Source organism: Dromaius novaehollandiae, chromosome 3 (genome assembly GCF_036370855.1).
Source record: "Dromaius novaehollandiae isolate bDroNov1 chromosome 3, bDroNov1.hap1, whole genome shotgun sequence".
In the NCBI taxonomy this organism is placed as follows: Eukaryota; Metazoa; Chordata; class Aves; order Casuariiformes; family Dromaiidae; genus Dromaius; species Dromaius novaehollandiae.
In genome coordinates this window covers 115,177,505-115,199,407 of record NC_088100.1, presented here as the reverse complement: position 1 = coordinate 115,199,407, position 21,903 = coordinate 115,177,505, and the positions used below count along the sequence as shown (strand labels likewise).

At 37.8% G+C, this 21,903-nt stretch overlaps 1 protein-coding gene across 1 annotated transcript in view; it reads right to left on the bottom strand.

The window, feature by feature from the left end:
* CFAP61 (cilia and flagella associated protein 61) overlaps window positions 1–21,903 on the bottom strand; it is a 134,891-nt gene that overhangs the window by 67,471 nt on the left and 45,517 nt on the right. Inside the window, exons 15-17 of the mRNA XM_064509885.1 lie at window positions 21,371–21,577; window positions 18,524–18,658; window positions 1,976–2,103 (exon numbers count right to left, since the gene is read on the bottom strand). Coding sequence (XP_064365955.1) covers window positions 1,976–2,103; window positions 18,524–18,658; window positions 21,371–21,577 — 470 coding nt within the window. The remainder of the gene's footprint in view (window positions 1–1,975; window positions 2,104–18,523; window positions 18,659–21,370; window positions 21,578–21,903) is intronic.

Genomic DNA, 21,903 nt, shown 5'->3' with positions numbered 1-21,903 from the left:
CCAAAGGGTGCTGAGGGCAGGAGGATGAGAAGAAAATGTTTATCCCAAGAGGAATACTCTAGATGAAAAAGTCAGGGACCAGGAAAAAAGAGCAAGAATCAGATATTTTTTCTTCACTGCTCTAGTAATACAATAACATCCACAAAGCAATCTACCTTTGTCTTCTCTCACTATATTGATATTTTAGCTTGCGATGTCACTAACAGTTGTAGAAATACCAAACTTTTAGCTTAACTGAAAAAATGGGCAAAATTCTCCATTTCCTGCCCACCGTAAAAATGCCAGACTCCCTTAGATTTTGTAACAAGCTCTTTGTTGTCATGATTACGTTCAAGACTGGAATTTTATAAAAATTTTGTAATATTTTCAGAGCATTTCTAGCATACCTTTACATACATCTAATCTATGCAGAAAACAATAACTGCATACAAGGAGTTCCATTCTCACATATATAATCTGACCTTCTGATAAACGCATGAAATTGGTATGGAGGTGCATTGGAATATAAGGAGTAAGCAGTGATATATCAGAGAGAGGGCCACTGGAGAACGGGGCTCCAAGATAAACCTCCTTTCTTGCAACCTGCACACTCATACAACCTGTAGTGATGATAAATTGCAGGGATATTTTGTTTTGCTTTGCAATTAACCTATGAACTTTACATAAATATGCAAAGTACAGAGAAACATGAAACAATGAGGAAAATAGTTGTCATATTGGACCCTTTTACTTTGGGAGGTATATTATTGCGAAATAGGATGCCCGTTTTGCTATATCCAATGGTCATAGTCATCATGGAATAAATTTTCTACAGTCATTCAATAAACTTCATGTATCCTGAATCTGACCCAAATTCTGTTCACATAGACCTGTTATTTTTGTTCTTATTAATCATGGCATTTAAGACCAGATGGGGCCATCAGATCACCTGTTCTGAATTCCTCTAGACCATAGGATGCTGAGCTTCACTCAGATCCCAACGTCCAAGGCTATGAAGAAATCTGTGCAGACACAATTTTTTCTCCATCCCTTCATAAGAGCCAATTCAAATGAGAAGAGAAACCGAAAATATCACTGGTAGGTAGCTGAAGGTACTGAAGTGTTCAATATCCAGTCCTGAGATGGTGATCATTTTTTTTTGATTTTGCTGTATCGTGAACTATTTGGTCCAAAATGAGTGCTTAAATATGCCAGGGAAAAGGCTATGACTTAACTGGACCTGAAATAACATTTGCACTTAACTTTGGAAAGTCCCTAAAATGACTAAACTTGTCACAACCAGAAGTTTACTCTAGCTCAGACAGTGGTAGGTATTAAACAGTTGCATACATTTTTTCCCCTTTTCAGTCAGTTCATACAGCTGATTTACAATTTTATGCAATTTTATGGTTACTGAACACTCCCAAACACCACAAGACTCATTAGAATGAAAGGTATAGTACTTCTTGCTTAAAGGCATCACAGTGAGATTAGGACTGAGCTTTCGTTGGATATTTTTGCATAGCTCTGAAAACAATATATCAATGAGGTAAATGAATAGAGGGATTCAGATAGCAGTTTGTGTTTCCACTGGGCAGAACTAGTTTTAAAGATCAATAGTACTTTGGTGTACATATGAAGGGCTATGAACTTAATCTCCACCTATAGTATCTTTGTATAAGAACAGTGGTCAAAGGGATTTCAAGTATGCTGCAGTGGCATTCTCATTTTCAATGTGCCTTCACTTTGAAGGCATGTTCAAGCAATGTTATTAGTGCTTTTGAATTCCAGAGTCAGTCAGGATGGAGACCCCTATCTCTTTACATCTGCAGATTTGACGCTTACAGCTTTAATATCTAGTATTTGAATACAGGCTCAAAGCACATTTTATTTTTGCAAAAGAAACAGCCTGAGCTGAATCTTAAATGGAGAACGCAAGCCCTTTCAGAAAGGTAGCATACTCTTCTCAGTAAAGGAAGCCAAATAAAAAACTTACCAAAAAACGAGTGTTTCCAGAAAAGAGATTCCAACATCGGATGCACCAACCACCACAATTCTAGTGTTGATAGACACTTTAGATTCTAGTGTCAGTTTTCGATTTATGTAGTTCAGAGCATAACCCAACTGTAAAAGAAATGCAGAATGACACAGAAATACATTAAAAAAAGACAACAAAAGTCTGCCAAGAATCATTAAGCCATTAGTAGTGCATTACCTTGCATTAATAGAAAACTTATTATGCCTTACTGATATGACTAACATTATGAATTTCCTGTGCACACCACAAGATAACACAGTAGATAAATGGTACTAAAAAGGTTGAAATATGTGCATCTTTAATAGGTCACAGAAAACTAGCAGAGCTTAATGGTCTGGTTTCTCTTGGAAAAGAGGCAATGGAGTCTGAAACACTGCCTCTTCTGTAATTTACTACCATTTAGCCAACACCTGGGGAGCAGATATTTACATGATGTTGAGACCATTTTTGTACCTTCTGGAGCAATTTTTTCTCTTGCTGTTTTATTTATGGAAATGGTGCTACTTGTAAATTAATTAAGATCTTATATCTTGAATGTCTTCATGGGTTCAATTAGCACATGGAAAACCCTCTCTCTCCCAAAACGATAAAATTAATCTTCTTTGTTGAACAGCTACACTGAAAACCAGGCTGTCAAATGGGTAAGCTAGCACAATGCCACTGAGATCAATACTCTGGCCAAAAATCTAGCTATAAATAAGTTAATTAGTAGCTTCACAGTTTCCATTACTCTAATACATACAGTGGTAGAGACAATAAACTCCATGTGCATTTTATTGGTGCCTCTAGGTTTCGCTAGCTAACTGAAAGATTCCAGAAAAAAAAACAAGATAGAAAGGGTCAAGAGATAATAGTGCATTTGACAGAAATACTTTTTCTTCTGCCCTGGACTATATATAGTTTTCAAATTTCTAATGAAAGACAGGGAGGCATTTTCCATCTTGAAATACAACACATTTGGCATCTTTGTTATTGCTTTGGGTTGTACACATTTCACAGAATGCATAATTGTAGATTTTCAGATGCACTGAAGGGAGAAATAGAAAACAGAGCTACTTTTATTATTTGTCAGACACTCTTCTCCTCCTATATATTTTTGCAGTGTCACTTATTCAGGAAGCAATCTAAGACTTCTAACAGGTCTTCCTCTGTTACTAATAAGAGATAGAGGGTTAATAACATTAAGTTCTCTGAATTTCTCCAATGAAATTACAGTAGAAATATATTCTGTATGTATTAGTTGACAGAATAACTTAACATATAAGATTGAGTATTGTATTTTAAAGCTACTGCAATGGTGTTGGCCTTCTCAGGAAGTACATGGGACACTGAGATTCCCAAGAGACCTTTGGTACCGCATCTTTGCAATTGTGGCGACCCTCCGCTGAGAGTCCAGCAAGGTCTAACCACAGAAGCCGGGGAACTGTCTGCACACCACACCAGAGCGCTTTCTCATATCTTAAGAAAGGAATATGGGTCAATTACTTGCAAACTATCATTACTGCCTGGCAAATAATCTAGAATGTTGCAGAATTAAATGTGTGGTATGGTCAGGCAACATTTTTTTTTTTACTGCCAGACAAATGTTCTTCCAGCTGTAGTTCTTTACAGTGCAATGATGACATCCAGTGGTGAGCCAGATTAAACTCAGGGACTGGAGTCTGCTAAGAAAATTCCAGAAGATATCCTAAAAAACATAATGGCCTGTGGTGGACTGCTTAATTCTGAAGTCGTGTATATGAAATCGAGCACGTTCCCACAGTCTCAGAGGCAACCCTACATGGAGAAATGATTTGACTAATCAGGACTAAGCCATAGAACAGACCGTAATGCTGCCCAAATTCTTGTTATATATAAGATACAAGTTTCTACTAACAAACTAGCAAGCTTAATAACCTAACGCAAAGCCAGCACTTTTTAAGGTGGTTAAACATTTCTTATGGCAGGATTTGCTAATAAAAAACTTTGATTATTAACTATTATTAATTTATAATTAATTATAAATTAAAATATATCTATAACATCTTAACATTGTAAGTCACTGAAAAAGATCTTAAAAAATGAAACAACAAATGAAAATTATTAATGGCACCCCTCCATCTAAAGGCACTGCTTAAAATAAAGTTTGTACTATGTTTCTTGCAACATGCTAAATGGATAAACCCTGACTACAACATTTGGTGTTGTTTTGCAAGTGTTGACATGGAAATCTCATAGTACCACAACTGTATGTTGAGGCTCCTGTAGTTAAACCCTAACCTTTGCACTACAATTACTTGAGTTTGTGAAAAGAAACCTCTTAAACAGGATTTTCTGAGTATCATCAGGTTCAGTGGGACAGTTAACTTGAAATCTGGTCCATTTAAAAAAATGTCAAAAGTAATTTCAGGTACTGCAGCTCTTTTGGAATCTGCCTGGCAGTTCTTATCTCCTCCCCACAAGCAGAGGAATTTTACTGTGGTCCTGAAAGCAGCTGTGATGCTTTGGTAGCTACTCCAATGGTGGGAGCATTTGTGTATTAGATTTCTAGCTACCTTGCTGGTGCAACTCCAATGAAATAACTGGAGATACAATACATAAACACCTAAGGATCTTCCTTATGAAAACTGCCCCATGGAACACTTGTCTTCTTTCTAGTTAAGCTCACCTATGTGTGTGTAGTGAATCAAGGCCACCTAAACAATGGGCCCAGGGGTGAGTGTTAATTGCTTGTGAATAAGGAGCTGTCAGACGCACACAGCAAACTTGTTGAAAACACAGGGAATACAAGCATACCCTGAATGCCAGTTTAGGTGTAATTTTCTTTATAGGAAGAAAGCTTTCAGTTAGAACTGCTATTTTGAAACAGTCTCTTAACTGCATTTTGAGCTAAAAGCTCTGTTGTCCAGCAAGAAATTTTTACATCAGCATATATAAATATATAAATATACATATATATGGTCATTAAAGTGATAAAAATCAGTTTTACAGTGAGAATATCATTTGAATGTTCAGATATAGCCTTCTCTTTTCTGACATTTAAGCATTTACCAGAGGTAAAAGAAATCCTCAAACAAAGAGGGTGAGTTGAATTTCAGACTTACCTAGTGCTCCCACAGAAGGGCCTACATGTTCCACATACTGTTCTAGTAAAATAACTCCCTTGGATAAACATTATCTGCAAAACTCTGGCAGAAGAGTAAGTGTCGTTACATATGCAGTGAATAGTCTTGTACTCTGCAGACAAGGATTTTCAGAGGCTTTTTCCAATTAGATGCTGCACACTGAGAGAGCTGTGCCTTTCTAAAAAAGCAATGCCTTCTGGGGAAAAATTATTATGAGGTTTTACTGAAATGTGGCTTTTAACAAAATTAATAAAATGGTAAAAGGAACACAAAGAGAAACTTCTTCTAATGTATCTAATCAACTAAAATAACTAGACAGGAATGTCAGCAGCTAATAGGATAAACCAAATAGACCTTACAGCAATGCCAAGTTCAAATATCTCCTTCCACTGCAGTGCTGTTATTTTTTTTAAATGTACTCCAACAATGAAATATAAAGCAGTAATACAATTTACTAGGGAAGAGTTGTATCTAATTTATGAAATGGCTTCTGTATCAATGATACAAAGGCAGTATATGAGCAGAATATAACTGTTTTTGTTCACCACACAATGGCCCCAACACCAACAGCTGTCATGCTTCAGAAATCACCTTTCTAACAGCTAAGCACACTAAATGGCCCCAGGGAGTAAGGAATTAGGTGGATTGGTCCCATAATACCACCTTATTTTAACAAAATGTCGGGACAAATGACTACATATGTTTCCCAGAGGAGTAATCAGACATCATAATTGATAGGTCAATAGCGAACTCGTTTATTTTGTATCCAATTTATTAAATCAAACAGCAATCGTTAACTAATCTAAGGCAGAGAGCAATTATTGACATCGTTAGAAGAGGCATACATAGCTCAGAAAAAAGTACTTCCTTTGATTATCGAAATGTGTTGGTGGGGTCTTTTTTTCTCCTTTTTCTGCTGCCTCCTTGTGTTGCTGACAGCCTCCATGGCTGTGCCACCTGTCATGTTGCTTCCACCTGGGAGGGATAAGCACCCCTCTACCGCTTCCAATCCAGCTGCTGGGACAAAGGTGCCTTTTCTTGATAGAACCACAGGGGCTGTTTTTGCACATGAACAGCCAATTCCATCCACTTAGAGGCCTTCGTACTTTACCTCCATTAAAAATGCTTATGCAATTCTCAGAACATGCCACTGAAAACATGAACCCTGCCTGTAAATCATGTCTTGCACCCATGATCTCACAGCACAATGTGTGTCAGAGTAAGATATTCTACAGCATTAGAAAGTCCCCACATCCTTCTGCCCTAAGTAACCAGCAGAAAAAAATACAAGAAATAATTGCTTGGTTTTAGCAAACAAGTTTGTATGCATTTTTTTCTTTGCACTTTCAAACCAGGTGAAGCACATTCATTGTGCATGCCCAAATCTTCCATCTGGGTAGCTATCGAGTTTGCATATTGCCTGGAAATGTATTCATTGTCCATTTATTCATCAATATATTCATAAATGAATATCAGTATTCATCACTGATAGCACAAACTCAGATGGAGAATATTTTGTAGATCCTTCGTAGATTCTGTTTTTAAAAATAGGACCCTGGGCTATTCAGAGGATTTCTAAAAATAGTTATTGTAATGTTCTAAAATAGCTCTGGTTTTAGATCAAACATCACCTCCACTTAAACAGAAAAATCTGGAAACTGTGAGCACACAAAAATGAAAAAAACAAGTTGGACAGAACTTTTTCCAACTTTGAGGGAAAAAGAACAGTGGGATGTTCTGAACTGAGTATTCCTAAATATATCCTAATAAAAAAACAGAAGTGTGTCAAGGAAAGCTGTTACGGTCATCACTAGAACTGTTCAAACAGATACTCAATAAAACAAAGCAGCAGAGTTTGGACTTGGTTTCATTAGGCGCTGAGAACTAGGCCTTACCCAGCTAAAACCACTTCAGTGCTTGCTTAATTTTAGGCATGCAAAAGTGCCACTGAATTCAGGAGAACTGTTTAGGGTACTAAAGATAAACATGGGATTGACCGATTTACTGTGTACTCAGCATCTTTAGAGATCCCTTATTAACCACAAGAAGGAGTAGTGAATTGCTTGGAGGGACTTTCCGAGCCCCATTTTATATGATTCTATGCCTGTCTGCAATGCTTTTGTTTTAATTTAGCATTTGTCACTGAGAGAACTCTATGATAGTTACTGCTATATAGGTTGTACACAATTTGAACTCTGCTACTGTAGAAACCATCAGAGGGAGTACAAAATGATTAACAAACCTGTTCCTAGATTGGTGCTGAGGTCAGCGATAGTGGCAGGCAAACAAGAAAGTGAACAAACAGAGCTACTTTAATTTCAAGCTCCATTTGAATCACAAGAAAAAAAAATCAATGTTTACCAAGGTGATATGAACGAAAATTATTGGAAAATGCATGCTTTTTCAGCTTCCATTAAGATAAAAAACCCTACATTCCAAAAAGTCTCATTAGAAATATCTGTAAACATGTTTTCAAATGGTGTTTCCAAGCCTTCACAGATTTACACAAACACCGGAAGCAGAAGGGAAAGGAAAAAGAAAAAGAAGTACAACTGTGATGAAGAATTCAGCCTGAATCATTTTTTCTTCTTTGTCAAAGAACCATTCTTCAGTTAACTGCAACGCTATAAAACAAATGTTTGCAATGATAATACCTAGCCCTTATATAATATTTATCATCTATATACCTCAAAGGCCTTTATAAATGAAGTCAGGATTATTATGCCGGTCTTCAGATTGGGAAATGCTCACCTGCAGCCTTCTGGAAAAACACAGACTATATGTTGAAGGCCATTCCTATGCCAATGCCTGTGACTCCCTATGAAGCCAGGGATTTGCTGTGAAACTCCAAAAAGTAGGGAAGGAGAGCAGAGCATGGACACATATATTTAACCTCCTTGCAGAACGATCGCTACAATGGTAAGAAACTGTCCTTTTTTGCTTTGAGCATTAACATTTGGCTTCCCAGCCCAAAGAGGGCTGGACAGTGTATACTTGAATAAAGATCATGATTGTTTGCTTCTCAGCTTCAAAGAACAAGTGGCTAAAGTCTAACTGGTGTCACTTCCAAAAAGAGTTCAGTTCTTCCCCACTTTTCAGGAGAAGACCAAGCTGGCTCTCATGGCTTCTTTCCCCAGATTTTAAGATAAAGAAAACTGCTTTATGGAGGTCACAATTCTCATCTCTTTTTTTAATTAAGTCGCTAACCCTCTGAAGGCAGTCCTGGCTTCCCAGTTCATCTGGGCCTATTGTCTGTTTCTGTCCCACAAGGTACTTTTGGCTAGGGTGGGAGTAGGTAATAAATAGGCAATACATACATATTTTTGCTAACATTCAAGAAATACATGAAAATGTAGTAAGATCTAGGAACTTCAGCCTGAAACATGGTCCATATATTATCTAGCTGGACCCTTCTGGACTCCCAGTGTAAATGTGGAAATACAGGAGAGGTTGAGCTGGTTGACTTTTGATTCTGTATGCCTAAAATTCATCAACTGTCACAGGTTTATTCCATGTGGCATCACGTGGAGTCCACGTGGCACCAAGGAGCAACCCAAGTGACAATCTAGCTGTGCCCGAAGGCAGAACAGCAAAGCTGGAGCTTGCAATCGTTATACAGACTCCACTGGCGCAATGGCAAAAGCTTGTCTCCCTCTCCCGCTCTTCAGAAGTCTTTTCAAAGAACTGACCTCCATAAGCTAGGAGTCTACATAACAGAGAAATATATCTTGCCATTCGCTGGAGAAAGGGACCCCTGTGAGGCTGCCATGACCGGGCACAGTCTGCGTCAGAAACAGACCACCATTCAAGAAGCTGGTAGTTGTAATGAGTCTCTAAAGATAGCCATTGCAGTGGGCATTGAGCCAACCTGCAGGGGCAGCTAAACCTGGCCCACCAGCCACTGCCTGGCCCCAGGCCGCGGAGTAGAGCAGGACGCGGGTGGTGTCAAGCCCAGCCCAGGCCATGCCGCGTTGCGTCATGCCAGGCCGCTGCGAGATGGTGGCTCTGGAGAGGCCGAGCGTGCTGAGCACCTTGGGGCTCCTGCCTCACCAAACAGCCACCCCAAAAGAGGATTTGCAGCCAGTACCTTTAATGGAGAAAGCTGCTAAAGGGTGAAGATTTTCTTTAACAGCCTACTAAGACTGCCATAATAAGCTGATTGAGTAACATGAAAAATATTTGCCAGATAATGCTGAAGTTGAAAACTACCGAATTGCATGGTTGGAACTTAGCACATAAGTTATACGATTAATTCTGGTCACTCTCATCTTTCAAATGAATTTCTAAGACATCTGAATAACATAAATGGAATAACCAAGCTTGCTTTCACTGAGTCACACATCCTCAATTTCTGAGTACTCTTTACAGTGTATTTCTAGAAGGCAGAGATATTTCAGTTGTGCTGGCTGGGGGAGAAAGTTTCCAGTCCTGAGCCAATAAGTGGGTCCCTGAGGTTTGATCCCTATCACTTCTCTGCACCAAAATTGAAGTGATGGTGCTCTGCACTCCTGCCTGGGGAAGATTGGAGCCTGGAGGATGAATGAATACGCGAATGCTTCCCAGCCATCAGAGCTGACAGACAAGTCTTCAAATCCTACTTTTAGTGGCATAATTATTAATGCATGATTAATTCACTCCAACTAGGTAAGTAAGTAGACTGCAAATAACATCACTTTAAATCAAACCTTTTTTTTTACTGATAATTTCATGAGAGAAGTTGGGGTCTACCACCCTGAACCAAAGACATTTATAATTAATGGCAAAACATTTATAATTAATGGCAAAACATTAATTTATTCCAAGTGGATCTGAATGTAAATGGATATTGAAAATAGTTTTCTATGCTAGGGCGATGGTCTCACTAGCCAAAGATCAACATCAACTTAAACAATGTCTCCTTAACTTCACAGATTTATTTTACAGAGTTCTTGTGCCAGCAGAGGACACACTGATTATGTTGCCTTCATGTAGAATAAAGAAAATAAAGTAAAATTAGGAACTATCCAGAAACAGCAAAATTACAGGTAATGGAAACTCTCTCTAACATTTCCTGCTTTTAAATGGCCTTCTTCCAGATGAAAGGCAGGACTTCCTTAAGCTTTGATTTTAAGCAACTCCTGCATCATCTCTCTGGTTCAGCTCCAAGAAGCATAAAGCAGATGCTATGAACATCCCTGCCAGGACTTAACTGCAAACATCTCACAACACTGCCTGGCTCAAGAAGGTTCCCCTCTGGGGACTTCTCTTAAGAGAAATAAAGCCATGGCTGCTAGTAACAGGTACTACTAGTAAACACCACCAAAGCGTATCACGACTACGCCAATACCTATTTCAAAAGAAGACTGGTCTGCTTTCAAAAGGGAGAAGACGGAAGTACCTCTGTCTATTGTACCTACTCTGCCTACAGCACAGAGGAACATAAGTACCCATTTGCCTCAAGGCTTGAATTCACTGAAAAATGTAAGACATGTCTAAAACTATAAGCTTTAAAAGAAAAATTTAGAAAGCAGAGCAAGCAATGTCACATTTCATACTGAAAATAATGAACGCAACATTTCTAAATAACAGTACCAGGATACAAGGGGACATTGATTTGCAACTTACTGTAGCGCAGTCATATTTTAGTCACAGCAGCTGTGGTTCTTTATTTTGTAATGCTGAACATTACTTTTCTTTGGAAAAATTATCTATTCCCTCCTTGCAAGCTGGAATTATGCGACTTGCAAAAGCAACCTACAAAATCTTTGAAAGATCTTTAAAACAAGAATGCCCCATTTTTAAGCAGGAATGACTACTTTAGTTTGCTCTAAATGTCATTAACACCTGTATAGTACTGACATCATGCTTTCAAAATAAAGATAGGTCATCTTACTTTTAATTTCACACATGCACATAAGTGGTAAACATTCAGAGCATTCCTGCTAATGATGCCATCTGGTGCCTCCCATAATTGTATAATATTCAGCCTTCCAAACAAGATGTAATGGCAGCAACACACAAAACCCACTGACATTTACAGTAAGGAAATTTATTATCAGCAATCAGTTCAGAATGGATGTGTTTGCATGACTACTGGTGCTATAAAATCATCACCTTTACCAAGCAAGTGGAAGTACAATAAATAATGGATTTTAATCCATGCATGTACTATAAAAGCATTAAAAATTCATTATTCAGGCACAATAGCATCTTAAGCAACAGTTACTTCTTTAAAAATTAATATTATTTTCCTGGTTAAATGAAAACTATACATGTCAAGCAGTTGTTTGTAATACCGATTCATTCATATACAAACTATTACATGTAGGAATACTCTGTTTTAACCTGAATATATCAATCTTGATATTCAAAAATGAGGGAATTCTGTTGCCATTCTACTTAGGCTTTCTTGCCATATCATCTTAGTGATATGAGGCTTGCTGAACAAAAAATCACTTTCATGTTTTAGCCACTTTCAGCACATCGCAGTGACTTACTTCAATCCATACAGAACTGAAACTGAGCCACAATGAAACCTCCTATTACTATAGATTTTCTCCAAAATTGAAATATACTTTGTTCTAATGCAGATTGCTATAAAGTAAAATAGCACCAACAGCTCTTCTTAACTGCTGTGAGTAATTCAAGGCACTTTCAACTTTAATTACTGAGTGAAGTTGGAGAGAAGGAATACACAGAGGCCGGGCTAACTATTTTTGTGGTAATGCATACAGACCAAGATGGGGAATGGGTACTGCCCAGGAACTGCACTGAGATATGCTTTTACACACATTTCCACTTTAGGTGGGCATGCACTCCACAGCTTTGTTGCTTTCATAGTACTCTCATAGTGTGTTCACCCTGAACAGTTCATTCAAGGCATTCAAGATCTTCTTCAACATTTTTCAGTAAAGAATATCGAGGAATTTGCAGTCAGATATGTTCCAACTTGACTGAGATACTAACATATAAATAAAAAGTTAGGGCTTATTCTAACTAGCTGGTTTACACAGAAAAATGTAGAAGCAATAGATAAAGTGAAATGCTTCAAGAGTTTGCTGTGAGAGGTGCTTGTTAACATCTAATGAAAAGTTTCCTATACAAACACCCATATATAAGTTTTATTTTTCTCTTTAACAAGCTGCCCACAGAATGAAAAATTTCTTTCAAACTTGAAAATATTCTGGATTTTTTTTCAGTTTGACTTAGTAGCTAGATTTTAGAAACAATGGCAAACACATTGGATGTATTTTATCCCATTTTAAACTCGTGTAAGTTTATAATGGAAGTGAAAAAGCTAATTTAATAGAGAATATTCCAGGACAGTAACTTGTAATACTTTAAGCATCTTCTGCAATGCAAAGAATGTGTATCGACATACACTTAAATGGAATAAATCATAAGATTACTCTAAAAATAATGTATCTTTTAAAAAACACTTTACAGATCATAAGTAATTTCTCTCATTTTCCATTAGGTTGGGATTATTTTAAATTGCTTTCAGGTTGTTTATTCATAGCACTTGCCATAAAGTAGCAGTGCACAGTACTCCCATTTCTTCTTGTACTTACATTTACCATTTTTTTTCTGTGGTTAAACATCCAGTTTTTCCAGATTATATCCAGGAGAGCAAGTTTTCAGCCTTTTCTAATTTTCTGACCCCAAATGTTTTCATGCAGTAGTGCACAACTACATCTAGAAAATTTAAGCATGTGGAGAGCAGGCCTGCTTTTCTTGGCTTTTTGTTTTGTTTTTGCAAACCCCTTCAAGCTGGTCCATAGAGTCACAGAGTCCACAGATTGCATGTTTGTGGTTAAGACAAAACAGTAGACATTGCTGCCACATTAACATGACAGAGAACACTCTATGACTATTTTGAGGAAAAAAGAGGACATTAGAAGTTTTGCTCAAAATGTCAATGGAAACATCCTCTTTTGAGGAAAAAAGGCTGGTGTTATTGATACAGAATAACTCATTACACGCAAGTTAAGCAGGCTTGAATTTTCTAGGGACAATGATTTGATTCACAATACCAGTACAGGAACTGAAAGATGCTACCTCCCATGTCTGATACCACTGTTCAGTACTAATAGAAGCCACACTTCTATTTATGGAAGCCATTTCTTCAAAATGGTATTTATCGTGATAAGGTCCTCTGTGCACTCTGAGTCAGGTAAACTAACTTTCATCTCTGATTAAAATGCCTCGTCTCCAATAGCAGATTAAAGGATGTAACATGAAATTATAAAACTGTGTTTTATAAAGGACTGCTGAGAAAATATACCGTTTAATACACAAAAATGAAATCATGGCTACTGAAGGAGTACTGTACAGGCATTTCTCCCCCTTCCTCTGTCAATTCCTGTACATCTATCTAGCCATGCTGGCAAAACTCAGCTCTTGAACAAGTCTGAAGTGGACTAGTCCAGAGAAGTCAAAGCTCTGCAGAGCATCTGACTCCAGGTTTTTGCCACTCCCTCCTCTACTCCCTCCTTCCTGTCCCGATTTAAACATTTCCTGTAATGCACCTATAGCATATCTTGAGAAGTGCCAAATTAACTGAGAAAGATAGAGAGGCTTTTTATCAATTTATACAAAGCTATGTAGGTTTCTGCAATACTTTAATAATTGTTCTGTCTTCTTCTTATGAGCTGTAGCAGAAGAAAAAACAGTTCTGAAGTGTGCAATAAAAACTGATAGCTTGAATGTGACCATGAAAAAAAAAATCCAAACACATGAATAATAATGAAAGGGCAGAAACAAAAAAAAAATATTTCAACAGATGTGTGACATTTTTATTCTTCATCGTGGATCAGTTATTCTTGTTAATTATATCACCTATTCTTCCATTTTATTGATAATTACATGAAGCAGATGGATAACAGAATGCTCCCAGATGGTGAGAAAGCAAACAAGTTTATAAATTGTTTATTTATGAAGATATCATTAAAAATTATTTAATTATCTATAGTTTTCTATTCCACCAATTATTACATGCACCTTAAAAGCTAGCAGAACTTTTAAACATATTCAGTGTTCTGTTATAACCAGCTGTTTTTAATATAACATTACTAAAACAACTGGCAGATGTGCAAAATATGATAATAATTTAATCTGTTTTAATACTATGCGAATTAAGATTCTGAATGTTTGGATCTTTTGCCAATTGGCACTTCAATACTGCTTACTGATTCAGAACACAAAATTCAGAGATTTCCTTTTGATTTGGAACACCTGTAGAAAGGATTTGCTCTAATGAGCAGACAGGAGTTTTTTCAGATCTGTGTCATGAAACTCTTTAGCATGGCAGATGTATAGCCTGATGAAATTTTGAGCTAATATGTGGAACCTCTGATATAAGTCTGGGCACTTCCAGGACTAGATGCAAATAAGACCTTTAGCATCTGCGCCAATCCAGAGAGCTGTAATGGTAGACAAGCGAGTTTAATTCCCCCCACCCACCCACCTTCTCAGTAAATCCTCACCTGTTTTGTACAAATCTTATCAGCAGAGCGATATGAAATAGAATTTTGTAGAAACAGGCATAGAAGGTCAGCAGTGAAATGTATTTGCCATCTGAAAGAGTGGGGTAAAAACACCCTCTGCCATTAGGCACTACTATAGGAAGAGGTTAGTATAGTCATAAGCATTCACAGCCCTTTAGGAAACTGATAGCCACTGCTAGGGAAATGATAGGTCTTCTGAAGCATAAGATGAAAACGAAGCATAGAGTTGTGGTTTAAGATACACAGTGGAAAAAATTTGTGGTTGCCTTAAAACCAAGACCAACTTTTAATATGAAGGCCAGGCAACAGAGAGGAGGAAAGGGCAGAGTTCCTGAACTCTATATTTCTTTGGAGAATCATTTTAATCATAACCCAAAAGCCAAGTTTCAAACTGGAAACAATAATGGGACAGGGAAATATCATATGGACATGAAGAGAAGAGGGAAGCTGGATAACCGGAGTTAAAGAGTTTCTCACATTATGGCGAATTGTGATTTTATATGATAAATTCCTGGATTTTAAGCATAAATATCTCTACCTTACATCTAGCTCTCCCCAGAGAGACTACAGAAAGATGGACCGATGCTTTCTTGGATACAATGAAATAGAACTCATTCTGTCTGCTAGAAGCAGGAGCGAGCAGGCCAGGAATCCATGGCAGAAGGGGTAGGGTTTCACCCTTTTTTTCTTTTTCCAGACACTGAGGTAGAATAAAGAGATCTGACGGAGCGGCAATGAAAACAAATTGTCACAGACTTAAACACACAACTTCTGGTGCTCATCTGTCTATGACACAACTGGTCCAGACCTGCAGGAAAACTGTCTTCAGCACAACTGAGTTCCATCTGGACTGGCAAAGTGTGGGAATTAGCCGAGGGCAAAGCTTTTCTGATTTACATCACTGATGTAGCTTCGGGCTTTGAAGAAAGGAAATGGGGAAGAGAGTCCTTGCAGGTCCTGCCTGAGTTATCTGTAGTGGGTCAATATTTATGAGTGAATCTCTTCATGCTCACAAGCGAGCTGGAACATATTAAAGAGGTATACAAATTGATCAAGCCCCAGGGCTCCCACTGTGCACTCTCTCTAAGATACTAAGCTACTAATGGCCTACAGAGATACGTATGCACAAATCAAGAGCTGTGCTTAGACACCAAATGGCTGAGCTGCTGAGACCAAGCTGTTACTGGTAAAGAATAAATTTTGCAACAAGAAAAGGAGAGAGAGAGAGCTCGAAAGAGGCTGGAGTAAGAGAAAGGCAGAAAGCTGCAAAAGCAAGAGATGAGAAGCAGATGTTGATGGGTGGATATCAAGGGGCATCTTGTGAGTATCAAAGCAAAAATTTCATTACAATTATCTCCATCATAAGAGAGAGATACTCAAGCAATTAATTAGGATGGGCAGCCAAATGGAAATTTTACATTTCCAAAATTGACTTGTATTTACCACCCTTGTGTTGTAAATTATGTGAAAAGCAACTTCCATCATTGCAGAACTACCTAGAATATGAATTACAAGGATATTCAGGACTCCAAGTCCTCTTTCAAAACTCCCTCACCGAAAACAAGCTTGGTGAGCCAGAACAGAGAAGTGTGACAAACACAACCCAGGAGCTGTCCCAACTACTTGGAATCCCTGCCTGCTCCAAGGTTTTAAGACCTGGCAAGATCCTGCCCCTATCCATGCAACAGCTTGAGGAACATCTTTTTTATAACCACCCTAATACAAAGATAATAGTGAACATTTTCTCCTTACTGCTAACCAAGTTCTTGCCTAAAGCAGCTTCCCACTACATCCTACTCCAGAATCTCTCCTGCCTTTTATTTTTCTCTCTCTCTTCTCCATGCCTTCCTTCTGACATTCCTTTGCCATTTCCTTTTGCTTCACTTTCTGGCCTGCTAGCATCTTTCTTCCAAAACTATAATGTGCATCACGTTGTCTCACAATATTTTAAAGATGACAAGTCTCAACCTTTCTGTTTTGTGGAGGTAACACATCTAATTCTTTAGTGGGACTTTTTGCTCTTTGCAACAGGGATTGTGTCATTCTGTTTACAGTGTGTCTGAGCAGGTGTTTTGATTGCTACAATAATGTAAAAGTATAATCAGTTTGTGTCTACTAACAGTTGATTTTATTAATTTTATAAAATGCATCTCATACTTCATTTGTAACTTAGCTGCAGGATTTTGCAGGGAAGAACAGGATTATTGATGGAGATCAATCTTCCTTTCTGAAGTATCAGAGCAGGGAGAGAGCAAATGCCTTACACCTGGCCCCTAGCAGAGTTCACGAAACATTCAAGATGAGAAAGCAGTTTTAGCTTCTTACTTTCACTAGCATGCTCAGTCCTCCATGGTTGGTTACCGCTTAAATTATAAAGCTTTCCCAACCTATGGTGGCCAAAGGTCATTTCATTCACTCAACAGAAGAGTCAATTTTGCTTTCCATGGTTTCAAATTCTCGGTATTTCACAAAAAAACCCCACAGCAGTAGTGGACTAGTTTTATGCTCGAGTTACCACTTAGGGATCAACACCAGATGTCAGTTTTGATAGAACACAGTCTGTCAAAAATCGATACTTAATGCTGATGCATATGTATGGACCCTTATAGAGTGACTAGCCTCCTTTCCCTCTCTCCACCCCCCAGCAAAACTTTGTTAGTGAAAATCATGGACATTTTATTCAATAGGAATTCACTAACCTTGGGATGTTTTAAACAATTATCTCACTATCTGCAGCTCTCAAAAAGCCTCATGAAGAACCTGAGATCAGAGCAGGCACCAGATTTTCAAATCTCTCAGAGGTAAGAGGTCTATGATTTTCTGGCTCCAACAAAAATGCTAAGATGAGCTCTTCTAGTTAGACAGCAACAGTGTATTTTAAAGAGAGAATAGGAAGTAGCTTAAAGGAAAAGGATTGATAATTTATTCTGCAGAGAAGACAAAGGTAGGAGAAGTAATGAGAATGCTGAGTGGAAGCCTGTTCCATAGTGCCAAACTCAATTCACTGCCTCAGCCATGTTTTGGATTTTGCTTTGCCAATTGCTGTCTAATTAAGAGTTTTGGATGCCAAAAATTACTGACTAACTGTGAAAGGGACAGCACTAAAAATATTATATGAGAGCCTATCTCAGCCAATTGGAAGTTAGTAGACAGACATAAAGCTCCCTAATTATGTTTCTTTAGTAAATTACAGCCACATACTGAGAATATCTATCACTAATGAGATTTTTCCTAATATTTCAGCTTCACTAGTTACTTCTGTGAGGGAACCATCTTTACATCAAATTTTAGTTATTTAAAAATTTAAGACACTATAAATTTTAACAAATGAAATTTTAAGAGACTTCCAGTTTAGAACCTCTGGACTATGAGTGCTATATAAATATGAACTGATTGGTACTGAAAGCAATCTTTTCCTTTAATGTTGAATCATGCCTGACATTTTGAAGTGTTTTTGAAGCTATCTTGTCCATGAAAGAAATCTGGCTTCAGAACTGAAGAATAAATTGATTTAGGCAATTTCTACAGAAGTTGTCAGAAGCATGACATAGTATTTTTCACTTGGAGAGCAGAAGACCTCAATAAACTTACCAGGAAGAGTGACTAAATAGTAAGGCAAAACATTTAAAATGTATTGTGAGTTTGAAAATTATTTCATGGAAAATATTGCTAACATGTAAGAATTAGTAGGTAAATGCTATAGTTCAGTGATTGCTGTTTGTAATGCTCAGTTTGAAATTCAAGCTTAGAAGTGATGGTAGTGCAAAAGCAAAGTAGGAACTACAAGGGTATGGACACCACGTTCAGTGTAATTAAGAAGCAACCTATCAACACTAAGATGGTAATACCATCCCATCTGCCAAACCCTGCATTAGCTGGCACTTTGCCTCTTGCCTGCTGCTGCTTCTGTTACCCACCTGATCCTTGGAGACCTGCTCTGATGGAGCGTTTATGCCAAGCTCTTCCAGAGGATAGACAATCTGTCGTCTTGGTCGCACGGGAACCATGTAATGAAGGGCAGATGTCAGGGAATGGGCACAGGGATTCTGAAACTGAAAGACAGCAATCTATATTTTAGCAGAGAGAATGTCAGCACAGTGCATCACAGATGTCTGTTGCATGGCTTTGCAAATACAAAATTCTTAGCTCTGTTGGCTAAATCTGAGAGAAAATCAGCAAATAAACAAACATACTCAGAGCAGAGGAATGAATTGCAGATAATTCCTGACACTAATGAAGATAATTATGAGAGTAATTACATTACTATCTCTGTGGGAATGACAGATAAACAAGTGGTTTGGTTTATGGGATTTTTCAGCACAAGTATTTTCCCCGGGAGGATATTTTTCTCCATAGTGATCATGAATCAGCTTGATTTGACCTCATTAAGCTATGTTATCTGCTTACTGCTAACCTTTGCTTGTTTGGCAAAGAATGGTTATGAATTTATATAGAAATTCTATACCGACTAAAATGTCAATTTTGTCCAAGTGATAAATGTTAATAAACTGGCATGAGCTTGAAGTGAACGAAAACCCTAATGTTAATGTGAATAGCATGGATCATTTGAAGAAGCCTTATCCCATTTATTACAGCAGGACTGGCTCTGTCACAACTCACAACATGAAAAGGGAAAAATAAGAGAATTACACTGAAGTACCTTTCCATCCATAAATATCAAAAACCCCTTAATGTTACTCATGTTACCATGTTGAGAACTGAGTAAAATATCACATTTACCACTTATCAGAAAGCAACAATGAGTTAAAGTAACATGAAGTAACTCACTTTAACCTAAAAATAGACCAAACTGGAATCATTAGTAAGATTTAACTTTTCTCTTCCATCCACTGCCATTAAACTACATTTTTATAAGTGCCTCTGAAGAATCTGAGAACCTAATGCCACAAAAGGACATTGGTTTCTCAAGAGAACACTTATTAAAACTCCACAAAAGCGCACATTAGTGAAGCAGGAAAAACACCCTTCCAAAACTGTGCGTATGTCTAACCTGTCAAAATTCCTATATTACAAAAAGGTGACACTTTCAAAAACATGTAAGTTAGTGAGGATATAATTAATCTCAATGCCATCTAAAAGCAAGGCACTTACTCTAGCTAGCCTTGCAGACATCTCCCAGAGTTAAAGAAGAGATGAGTATCTTCAGAGGGCAATTCTTTCCATCCCAAGATATGCAGTTACGATTGATGGATGAACTGCCTTCTGCAGGCACCATGTTTTCTCCATTAATTCTAGCTGGAGCCTAGGCGATTAGGCAAGACCAGATACCAGCTTTTAGATGGCTACACATCGATGAGATGACATGTTTGAAAATTTTACCTTATGTCCTCTTTTCTTGCCTGACACAAGACTGATGACAAGACAGACATGGGAGTATTTTCAAAAGAAACTTTTTTTTTTTTTTTTTTTTTACTTGCACAAATTATGTGCTTCCTCAAAACGTACATTCTGTCACACAGCACTAAGTTCCTATAGTTCTTCAGTGGCACTTGTAGAAGCACAAGTCTCATTTTCAATGGCAGTGAGGTGACCAGGTCTCACTGACTTTTGATGAAACACCCTCTGAAGTACCTAAATCACTTCTGAAGAGTTCTTATATCCAGTCAGATGGGTTTTTAAAATTGTCCCCTTGCATTTACTCATGCTGAGTAACATCATTCCTCTCCTCCCTTTCCTGCTCTCCTCTGTGCCCTGAATCCAAACCCAGATACTGATACCTCTCAAAATTCATTATGCAGCTGAGTGGCTGTATGTGAGACAGAACAACTTGACCAAGTTCTTTGTATTAAACTATGACAAGAAATAAAGAAAGTTGGTAAACATAAAGATACTATATGTGCTTTATACCTCATCATTTAAAACCTGCGTGGTAACTGATTTGCAAGTAACATAAAGGTATGCCAGTTGTATCAGCATATTAAAAGCAATTAAATAAAAATATTACGTTGGCCTCCTCAGCTGATGAGTAATACAAGTTTTTTGTTTCTTCAGCTATGCTTCCAATACAGAGGCAAGAGATGGAGCCAAATCCAAATTAAAGGTTACAACTCGGACACAGGGTCCTACTTAGGCAGGACTGGGAATACTGGATGCTTGCTACTTCCTCCTGGAACAGCTATTTTGGGAACAGAGGAAAGGTAGAAACCTGACTATCGTTACTACAACACATTTATGTAGGGGGCTGAAGCAATGCACAAAGCAGCAGCAGTATGATGACCTATGTGGGTAAAAAGCAAATCTACTTCTCCCAGAGACAAGCGAGGAAATAGCAAACAAATTATTCCTCTGCTGTGCTGCTCCCAGGGCAACATACTAATGTGTGTAACTTAAGACATCTAACTACATTTAGAGCTCAGTTGCCCTTGTACCCCTCTAAATTCAATTGAAAAACAGGCATTTTTAAAGCATGATTCAGCTCAGAAGGAACCACTCTAGGAAGAGCTTCTCTCTCTTCACAGACTATGTAATAAGCCAAGGCCAAGTATACTTCAAACATATGTGCCTGAAGGTATGACATTAGTCTGGACTTACATGCAGTACTTTACATGCAAGCTACAGACTAAACCCACTGTACATCAGCTATATCCATGACCGCAGATTTTGTGACACAAGAAGACAAGAAAGTACAGTTTGCTCCGGGTTGCTAAAAAAATTCACGTTTACAGTCACAGAAGCAAAGAGCAAATAAAGTGAGCAACAGTGACAATATTTAATAGATAAAATACAAATCACTTCCTTCTTACCTTGCCTTCCGCATACTGTGGATAAATAGGGTAGTAAAGAGAAGACTTGTGGGCCAAGCGAAGAATCTCCTTTAGAAAGTGTTTGGTATAGTGATGAAATATGGGATTTAACACAAAGTGATAAAGATGTCCATGTTCCTCTCGCTGGTGGTGATAAAAATGAATAAAATCTTCAATGTTGTAATGCGAATGAATATACTCAATATCCTGGAAAATAAGAATTTGGAAATCTCAGCAGTGATGAAACAGCTACTTTTACAATACTAAAAAAGTGCCTACAAGTTGCTTTTTATCCATTTAGTAACTAAACTTGAACACTTAAATGAAGACCTTTTAGAGTTATTTTCAATCAAAACATACTGACTGAAAACATCTTTCTTGACAATCTTCTCATTGTATCAAATTCTATTTTTATAACTTGCCCATATTTATTTTCAGAGAATGCATATCTGACCCCATCACAAGAACGTCTGACACAATTTAATGGACATTATTGGAAAAAAAAAAAAAAAACCCCGAACCCCAATTCTCTG